At 40.5% G+C, this 10,943-nt stretch overlaps 1 protein-coding gene across 1 annotated transcript in view; it reads right to left on the bottom strand.

Moving 5' to 3' along the window:
- The window catches only part of Tprg1 (tumor protein p63 regulated 1), a 132,106-nt gene that overhangs the window by 2,823 nt on the left and 118,340 nt on the right, over positions 1-10,943 (bottom strand). Inside the window, exon 5 of the mRNA XM_021210079.1 lies at positions 6,767-6,920. Coding sequence (XP_021065738.1) covers positions 6,767-6,920 — 154 coding nt within the window. The remainder of the gene's footprint in view (positions 1-6,766; positions 6,921-10,943) is intronic.

Genomic DNA, 10,943 nt, shown 5'->3' with positions numbered 1-10,943 from the left:
ACCACTAGGAGAGGGAGTCCATCTGGGAAGTAGCTACACACACACAACAGCTGCCAAGGAGAGAGAGAGAGAGAGAGAGAGAGAGAGAGAGAGAGAGAGAGAGAGAGAGAGAGAACCTATGTGCTCACAAGTAGTAGTAGGGGCAGGAGAGTGCAATGGGATAAGGCTGGGATTCAGAATCATTGCAAAAAAACATTAAGAAGTTTGTTTCTTACAACCAATACATATCTCTTTTATCACCACTACCATCATCACCATCTAAAATTCACAGTCTCCTAAAAGGTACAACAATTCATCTCAACATTTTCATCTGCCAAGACCACCTGTCTGATCGTAGTGCCTTCTTAGAGATCGGCTCTCACATTAAGGCTCGTTTCTTGTGTATCCCCTGTGGTCTCAGAATCTAAGTGCTGGAAAGAAAATATTGACACTATTTCATACTCAACACACTGCATTTCATTAGATACACTTCATTCCCAGCCACGTCTGGAACACTCTCAAAGGAGGGAGGCATGCTTACAGAGACAAGCTGCTCCTTAAAGGACTGCAGACAAAAGGCCACGTCCCCAAGCTGGCTCTTGAGCATTTCAAGCACCTGAGCTCAATCTCTGTGACAGGAACGCTGTGTCATCTGATATGAATGCCACCAGCCACATACTTTTGTCTAAAAGCTTTTATACACCCACCTCTGTCTCCCGCTTTTATTTCTGTCTCAAAAACAGAGGGTCAAGTTTTAACAACTCCAGTTACACAGGGGCTGTGTGAGGGTTGGGGTGAAGCACACCAGCGTTTGTGCAGGAGGAGGTACAGTATTCTTGACTTTACAGCAATTATTTACCAGCTGAGTGCCTGGGCCCCTGGTTGCTTCAGGTGGTGTCTGCCAGCAGCTCCCGCCTAGCATCTCAGTTTTCTTTATTACAGCCATCACTTACTTCCTGTTTATACTGGGCAGGGAGACCAGGTTTCATGCCTGCAGGCCCACATTCCTGAGTTCAGCAGGTTTTCCAAGCCTTCAGGCTACAGGTTTTCAACCTTCCTCTGTAGAGAAGGAGGTACTCCAGGATGGAAAGCAAATTGTCCAGTCCTGAAGATGTGAACCCACTTGGCAAGTTCCAGTGCTGACCAAAATGCATGGTGTGTATGCACATTTTACCTGGAATTGTCAGTTGCTTTGCATGGACCCTGTAACTCTGGGTAACTCAGTGTAGAGCAAGAACTAAGAGGATGGCACAAGTTTCTTTTCTACATGTTTCCACTCATTCTGACCTACATTCTCATCCTAACCTTCTCAACTCTATGCTCTGAAGAACACGCACACACACACACACACACACACACATATACACACATACACACACACACACACACACACACACTTTAAATTTCTGATAAAATGGGTTAGTCATCATCCAAGAACATTTCACATGACTTTGTAATTTACAGCTTTTGGTCATGGTTCCTTTATTTAAAATGTCTTAACTCACCTAATGTGGTGCTTAAATCACTCTTACCTTGAATTTTACATAAAATGTTATCATTTTTGCCAATTTTCAGACATAACTGTCCCCTCTTCTGAGATCCCATAACACCCTGCAATACCCTCTATTAACAGTCTTATGAGCAAACATTACATAAAATTTGTGAATAACCTTTTTTGAAAGCCACTCCACTTCACGCCACAAGTGTCTCCAGGGTGAACTAAATTGAATATTCCTTAGGATTCCAGGTTCCTAGCATGCTGTCATTTTGTTGGGCTCAACATCAGGAAGATAGCCAATAACAATTTGCTGAATTCATGTGAAAGGAAAACAAGTGGCTAAAGTTAAATGTGATTACAAAAAGATGAACTCTATTTCAATATTCCCTGGAAAAGATGGGTGAACAGTCCAAGAAAGAGAAAAGACATTGTGGATGGGGAAAACAGGAAGGGGAATAATACTTGAAAAGTAATAAATTAAATAACAGATAATTTTTAAAAAAGAGAGAAAAATTGACTGTTCAATATTGTATGAATATCTGTAGAGGATCTGCGATTCATTCAAGGTGTATATAAGCTTCAGTCTGGGTCACTAGTTCTTCTCCAATGGTGTATGTCACAAAGTTGGGCAACTCAGCAAAGCAAGGGTTAAAGAAGAAAAGAAAAGCAATGCCTTCTAAACACAAAGTGGGTCAAACAGATTGAGCCCTAGGGGCAAGATGGAAATATATGTCTATAATGGCATGTCAGCATGTCAGCATGTTGGTGCACACAAATTCTCCCTTCATTGATTTCAGTTTCCCTGCTTGGTTAAACCCCTTCATCACCTCTCTGTCTGTCTGTCTTGTCTGTCTGTCTGTCTGTCTCTGTCTCTCTCTCTCTCTCCCTGTCTCTCTCTCTCTTACTCTCTTCTCTCTCACTCCCTCTGTCTCTGCTTCTCTGTCTTCCTCCCTCCCTCCCTCCTTCCCTCCTTCCCTCCCTCCCTCCCTCCCTCTCTGTCTCTGCATCTCTCCGTGTCTCTCTGTGTGTCTCTCTTTATCTCTGTCTCTGTCTGTCTCTTTCACACACACAGCATCTCATGCATACACACAAAGAAGTACTGTAGGTTTATACCAAGATCCGTGAATATTGGCAACCATTGTGGTAGGTATAGATGTATCTCTCTTAATGTATGGCCTTAGTTCTCTCACTTAACCCCTGTGCTTAAATGCCTTGATTTTTAAAATGAAGATGTGGACACCGATTTTATAGCATTTTATTAGTTGATTTACATGACAATGCATACCACAAACAACAAAGATAAACTGATATAATAACATGTGAGAGTCTTTCTGTGTACTGTGCAAGTATCTTAAGTGCAAAGTAATCTAGTATTTTACATTTCCATAGTTGTGTATTATAAGCAGTAGAGTACAGAGCATGGCACATGGGCAGATTTCAAAAGATTTTAAGGTGGGAAGGTAAGAAGAACTTTTTGGAAAGAAACCTTTCAAGCCAAGCGTTTGCTAGATGTGGAAGTACCCTATATTTGCTGTGATGGTAACAGGAAGTTACATCTCATTTTAGAAACAAGATTAGATGGCAATGTTTAGTGATATGTATAAACTTGAATTTGACCACCTATGTATACTAATACTTCCCAGTCAATGACCTTCCTAAGCAACTACTCAGTAACTCAACCCTGATGTCATTCCATCTGAGCTAGATTATCTCTCTCCAGTTTAACATTCTCTATAGCAGTTCATACCTAAACTTCTCCCTGCCTTACTATTCTATACTTTGAGCATAACAGCTCATAAGCTAAACTAGCCCCTCCCACTCAGTATTATCGCCACTCAAAGTTAGTGTTGCCACCTGCTAACAACCCAGTAACCACCTCATCATAACCTCTCTACCACTTTCTATATCATATCAGTCACATGCTTTTTATTAACTCCCTGCTGATTAATTCAAGTTTTTCTAACTCTATACTATTACTCCGAACTTCACCAGGCTCTTATTTCTATTATGTAAGTCATTATATATCCCTATCAGAGGAATCTATCAGATTATACACCATCTGAACTTCTCTTTCTCTGGGGATGTTATACAAACATTTATCTACCTCCAGTCTTTTTCACTGGAATCAAACTTCTGTTTCAGTCCACTGATTTCCACATTTAAATCTCTGCCTATTTACCTGCCTCTTCTGTTAAATACATTCATATGGTTCGAATATTACCTCATTTATATCTGTATCCTTAGCAACAATTCTACCTGTATTCTGCAAATGCCAGAAAATGTTCAGTGAACAAAGAGATTCTAAGTGAAGTGCTCTGAGAAAGGTTGAGTTTGAATACACCTTTAATAATAGGTTGTTTCATTAGCTTGCAAGTTATTTGAACATTTTGATCACGTGTAACTCAACTTCACAGTTTCTCATCCCTGTGTGTGACACAGCATTTGTGAAGTTGAGGTGAATTGCTTCCTGAGTTTGACTTAACATTTCTCCCATTTTTCTCTTCTTCCTATTTTATTAATAAGAGGAATTGAAAAAAAAATCTTAATCCCTTAAAAATCCCATGCTACATGAAAATGTTCACATAAGCACTACTCGAGATTCAAGAAACCGTCTTCAAATCTCCTCTCCTCCATTTGTTTAGCAAAGCCTTACTCAAATTCAACCCTGGAAAAAGCTGTGATTGCATACAATGTTATGACATACAGACCACCAACAACAAATAAACTGAGACTCATGACCTTAGATCAAAGACTTAACATTTCACTTCGCATATGGAGATCACGTGCTTTCCCAGAGGGCTTTCTTTGGAAGGATCTTTGAGTAAGAATTGGCTTTAGCAAATAAAAGTCCCAGGCTGATGCCAGGAAAAAAACCCAAAGACCCTGAATATGGATGGACTAATAGTTTAAAAAGAAATGATCTTGCAATGATCTCCTTGACCACGCTCTAAACTTGTTCCTCCAGACTGTACCCTACATAATGTCCCCCTTGTTCATTGTCCACTCTCATCCCTTGAAGAAACCACCTATGCTGCTCTGTAAAGAATTTTGCCTATCTTTTATATAGTCACATAAAGAAAAGGGAACACATTTAAAAGAACCATACGGTAACATGATTGACTAAAAACCAACCAAACAACTAATATTAATAATGTTCATATAGCCATGCATATGTTCCATATACACACATGCACACACACAAACATGCACATGCTCACACATACATAAGTGTACACACATACACACACACACACACACACACACACACACACACACACACACGTACTTACACAAGGTTCTAATCCTCCAACTAAATTCTTAGGCAATGATTCAAACTCCCTTTTATATTTTACCTTTCATGTTCTTTGAAAATTTATTTGATTTCATCTGTATGTAGCAGGCTAAAACAAAGTATCGCCAGGGCATCTCATTTCTCTGTAGCTCATAGAACATACTCCTTAATCATTCATTTTAAACTTCTTCCAGGAAAGGACATTCAGAATTAAGTACCTACTGCATCAAGTCCAAGGAATAAGAGAAGACTTGTCCCAGGGAGTGACACACTTAAAAACTAAATCACTTGGTATTTATATTGGCTAGTAAGAAAATTCAGCTATTAATTCAAAAATACATATCATTTTTAATGATTACATAAAATTTTTCTTTAAAAATAAAAGGACAGTCCCTTCAGAAAATTCATCATTATGCATTTTAGTCTGGTTTAACAAGCATCTTAATAAATGTCTCTTCCATAGCGACTCATAATAACATCGAAAACCAGGATTTGGGGCAGGGTGTGAACTGGAGAGGACAAGGATATGATGGGAGCATGTGTTTCTCAAAAGAACTTTCTGAACAAAGAGTGATCTGGTACCCTGAAGTTGGACACTTTCGTCCGAAACTCTCCCTCGTCTCTTGACTCCTTCAGCAAGTCTGCTCCTAGAGGAAGCACGAGGCGGGTATTTAGGGGGTGAGGGGGAGTGGAAGCAGCATGGTTCTGGCCTTGGTTTCCACTTTGTTTTGTTTTCTCAGCTGTAAGTAGTAAAGAGTCAACCCCAGGAGCTGATATTGATGCTTTGCCTGTGGGATTTCGAAACTGGTATCGCATGAAATGCAGCAACACGATCCCTGAACTAATTCAGTATGGGCAGCAGTTGGAGCCAGGGTCAGCCCTGAAACCATGAACCTCTGAGGACGCCTGCATGAGTCCCAAAGAGGACTGCTAGTTTTCCCTGGGAACAGAAAGCACTGAAGCCAATTTCTCTCTGCATTACTGGGAACCAAGATCCCATCTAGCTTCTAATCACAGATGTTGTGCCTCAAAGGCTCTTACAGTAAGGTACTTACCAATTTATTTATTTACATAGCACTAACTGACTTGAATAAATGTGTAAATTAATGCCAGAATTCTAATGTGCCATCGACGAGACTTAACCAACAACCAAATTTTGAATTCATACTGAAGAAGTTATAATATTTTAAACTAAATGGCAGATGTAAAGGTAAACATTAAAAAAGGACAGAAAAAAATGACAAATTATCCATCTATATGTACACACTCAGATGTGTATTTGGTCTCGTGAAAATAGCTTGATTTTTCACTGAACCTTTAACGCCAGCTGTTTTACTTTTTAACTGGATAGAGTGTCCCCAAACTTAACTCATCTGGAAACAATGAGAGAATAGTCCGAGGGACTGTCCCTGACACCGAAGACCTCAAAATCTGAGAAAATGGCAGTTAAAGACATAGCAAGAAGCACAGCTGCTCTGAGTTCTGTGGAGCACTGAAGCATGCTATTCATTTGAGTGGGTAACAGTACAGTGAGATCAGCAGGAAAGTGCAGTCTACCACAGTCACTCTAGACATGAGACCACCACAGACATCCCATGGAAAGCAATGACCTCCTGTGGTATGACCACAGAGCCAGTATGACAACATACTTCACACTACTCCATATTTCTTCCCAGAATATGCCAATTACAGTGTACCTGTATAGGAAAAATCACTTTCACCCTCTTTCAATAAATACAGTCAAGCCAAACATAAGTACTATAATTTTTAATAATATTCTATTAAAAGAAGACACCAAGAGGGAAGGGGCACATTATGGTCACGTAACTATAATACATAAATGGTTTCTATGGAACAGCTCTACTCTTTACATGTCTAAAGAGACATTAAGCTTTTATCTGACCTTCAGGTTGCATCTGGACAGGTTTAAGACATAGTATGTTCTAGAAGCACACAACTTTGCCAACAGAGCTAGCATGTGTCAAGGCCCCACCTACCTTGCAGATCTCAAGGAACTTCTCACTGGTCTGTTTCATTGGATGCTCTGTGAAGGTGGCATAGGGAACTTCAGTGGACCACGGGTTCCAACGAGACAGTAGAGACCACCCCTCAGTTCTCCCCCAGAAAATCCTTAGGCCTTCTCCTGGTCTCCTAAAGGGAGGAGACTTTTATTAGATTAAAGATATCTCTTAGATAAATCAGCAAGAGGAACATGGTAATGGACTGTGACCCTCCACTTAGCCTAGTTCTCCTGAGGTAAGTGATTTACCTCAAACCAAAACTACTAAGAAATGTCAGAGATTAAAAGGCCAGATTTGCTCTCAAGCTGGGTAGGTACAAAAGACTGTCGAGAATCCACATGGAAACTTGAACCTCAGTCTGGGGTCATTAGCCATAGCTGGAAATAGAGATGCTGGCCTCATGCTGATGCTCTGACGAGAGGAAGTAAGGAGGGAGTGTTAAACAATGGGACCCGGGACACGGATACAAAGAGGAGATGACATGAGGAGAAGCTATCATTTTTTTAAACATTACGTTAAAATTTTATGTGCATTGGTGTTTTGTTTGTATGTATGTATGTGTGAGGGTGTTGGTTCCTCTGGAACTGGAGTTCCAGTCAGTTGTGAACTACAATGTGAGTGCTGAGAATTGAACCTCAACCCCGGTCCTCTGAAAGAGTAGCTAGTGCTCTTAACCTCAGAGACATCTCCTCAGTCCCCAGAACCAATCATTTAAACAGAGTAGTAAGCAGAAGAAAGAACTGATGAGAAAGAACACAAGATCTGCCGAATGAATGGTAGGAAATCTATGACCTTCTATGATTTGAGAGAGAAGAGGACAATTCAAAAATCTTCACTTTCCTAAATCAGTGACTCCTCCCTTTCCTGGTCCTCTGTTTCCTGCACAAAGTCTACCTGATAAAGTTGCAGCAAAGGTCACACCAATAGCTTCTGCCTGCTTCTGTCCCTAACCTCGTCCTGACTCCTGAGGTGTAGAAGAAAGTCATTTTCTGATATAACCTAGTCATCTGTTGAATCCAAATGCAAAGCAGGGGAAATTCAAACAGTAACAGGAGGCAATAAGTCATGGCAGAGGAAGTGCGGGTACACTAAAAAGAACTCTCATGTCTATAGCCTCTTCTTCTTGATGTGCCCATCAGAATTTAGGGTTTGTGGTTTCAGCTTGCTCAAGATGCAGAGAGGTGCCAGGAGGTTCATTAAGCCAAGCTCAGGTGCCCTGCATGCACCAAGCTTTAGAAGCACAGTGGCTATAATTCTCAGCTGCCCCACCAAGGATCCCGCTCCACTCATTTCTTCTAGAAATTCAATCCTGGGATTTTGAGATTGAAAAACCAGAGCTTAATTGTGGTGGCTTCACAAAGCCGTCACTTCCTGTATTAAGGAAGAATTCCTTCGGGAATATCAAGTGTTTGCTGAATGTTTATCCACACAGAGGTGAGTGCAAACAGTCTCCTCCTGCACATACTCACACAGACTCACCCTCTCAATGACTGATCTCAAGCTGTGTCTTACAAAAGGGGAGGAAGAAAGGAACCTGGCACAACTCACTGCCCAGCTCTCAGGTATTTGGTGATTGTATTTGAAAGCTGAAACTCAACATTTTTTTTTTTACTTAGTCTTTTGTCTAAAAAAAAGTGTAAGAGGAAAAAAGAAGAAAGAGAAAAGAAAGAAAAGAAGGAAGAAAGGAAGGGAGGGAGGGAGGAAGGAAGGGAGGGAGCATGGGAGGGAGGGAGGGAGGAAGGAAGGGAGGGAGCATGGGAGGGAGGGAGGGAGGAAGGGAGGGAGGGAGGGAGGGAGGGAGGGAAGTCTACCTTCTCAGATTCTGTATTGACTCTGGTTAAACCCTGGGTTTTTCTCATTTTTTTCTGCCCAGGTAATAAATCTCAAGCTTTATGAATACATGCTTGCTGGTTTATGGAGCATTCTGGCTCGATCCAATTAAAACAACTTGTGCAATAGAATTATTTACTGCTTCATATGTCAATGTAGGTACCAAGTACAATGTTGTTTATCCAAAAGGGATGAATAATATCTATCAAGATAGCTCCCCTAATAAGTCCACTTTGTCTTTTATTCAAGGAAGCCTTAAATATAAGTCAAGCCTAAAACTCAAAAAGGATAATAAGTTAAATATCTTACCATTTTGACCATGGTCATGACCTTTCCCAGAACACTAGAATCTGTTATGAAACTGGGAAGAAAATATACAATTAAGTATCCCCTCCAATGGTAACATTTAAAGTGAGACTTGCCAGACCCCAGATCTGGGAGGAGTGTGAAAGGACTGTGATGGGGGTGCATTGTATGAGTTTACCAAATAGTTAATAAAAATATTATGTTGAGGGAAAGTGTCTGTGGTCTCCTTCTCTTTGGGACAATTATGGTGACTATACACACATTTATGCCCAGAAATATTTAATGCAACAGTAACTTATAAAAGAAAAATGCAAGTTAATAAAATAGAGAATGAAGCACAAGAAGACATCAATGGTCTCTGCCAGTCAGGATTTGACTCTTAATACAGTAGGGTTATGGACAGGTCAGGTTTTCCCTTTCTGAAGGTTTTTTGTGAGTTGGAAGCTGATTTATTTCTCCTTCTGAACCTTCTGAATATGTTTGTACATACAGTAAAATTTATATGACCTCCACTACCATTCTTTAGTCTTTTAGTGTCTGTGACATTTAGTTATGTCAGGAACTAGGAGAGATATAGGTGCCTGATCATGACACACATATCAGGTAGCTCCTAAGCAGCTGGAACTGCAGTATCAAGGACTCTGACACCCTTCTCCATCACCCTTTTCCCTACTCCACACATATATTTACATGCACACAGATATATACATACATAAATAATTAAATCTTTTTTTTTAAAAAAAAAGAATGCATGAGAAAAAGATTTGCATGCTGTATGACATTATTCAATTAATACATAGTCAAAATTCGATACATATCTTATATTTTTTATTTTACCTAATCTAGACAGCAATGTGTTTTGAACAAATTCGAGAGACCTAAGTGTAATTATAGGAAATAAAGAACAGACTTAATGAGGTCATCAAGTCAAGAACTGCTAGCAAATCAAAACAAACAGGAGGAAGGAAGCTTAAGCACACAGTAAGTCTCAGAGGCTTTCTGCTTGTCAGAGCCATCGATCCCTTTCTTCCACATGACCCTGCCCCTAGAATACTTCCGATGTGCTCTGGCTGCTTTCCAAGTCCTGGTCTAGTCCAGTGGTTCTCAACCTTCCCCATGCTGTGACCTTTTAATACAGTTCTTCATGTTGTGGTGACCCACCCCCCAACCATAAAGTTATTTTTTTGTTGTTGTTGCAACTTCATAATTGTAATTTTCTTTTACTGTTATGAGTTGTAGTGTAAATATCTGATACTCGGGATATCTGATACAGGACCGCTGTAAAAGGGTCAGAACCCACAAGTTGAGAACCGCTGGCTGAGTGTCCATGATTCCCTGAACTTAAGTTCTTTGAACAGAACTCTGAGTTGAAAGCTTAAGCCAGTCTTCAATTCTGATTTCTTCAGATGAAATGAATGCAGTTCCTGAACTAGCTTTTCTAATGGGGTAAGGGAATCTCTTCAATTCGCTAAGAAATGTTCACCTAACACATCCTACATGCCCTGTCTTCAGTGCCACCACTTCAGACCCTGTTCATGCAGTTGTAGCCAGTGAGGGACACAGACCCCATGTTCCAGAATCAAATCAGATGACCTCTGAACCTGCTTGGCCACCATTTGATCTTTCCATACCAGCACAAACACTCACATAGAAACCTTGAAGAAGTGAAAGATTCTCCTTGTGACTTTGTTTTTATATCTGTGTTCTCTCCTCTGCATTTGGCCTCCATTTCCATAGTTCTGAAAGCAAGGAAGGCTATGTGGTCTTTGCTCCCCATAAACATCAATATCTTTCAGAAAGAGGCCAAAATAGAGCAACAGCTTCATGAGAGAGCAAGTCTCTCTGGGAGAGAGTTTGGTGGAAAGTTCGTGATGTTCAATTTTAGGATCCTAGACTTCACAAGTTAGAAGGAACTTTCCAAGATGTTTTCCATATCAGCTTCCTTTCTCTTTGTCTCCTTCTCCCTTCCTCCCTCTCCCTCCCTCCCTCCATCCCCCCCCCTCTCTCTCTCACACAC

The sequence above is a fragment of the Mus pahari genome, chromosome 12 (genome assembly GCF_900095145.1).
Source record: "Mus pahari chromosome 12, PAHARI_EIJ_v1.1, whole genome shotgun sequence".
NCBI classification, from domain to species: Eukaryota; Metazoa; Chordata; class Mammalia; order Rodentia; family Muridae; genus Mus; species Mus pahari.
Note: the sequence above shows the minus strand (reverse complement) of the source record. Positions and strands in the feature narration are given on the sequence as shown.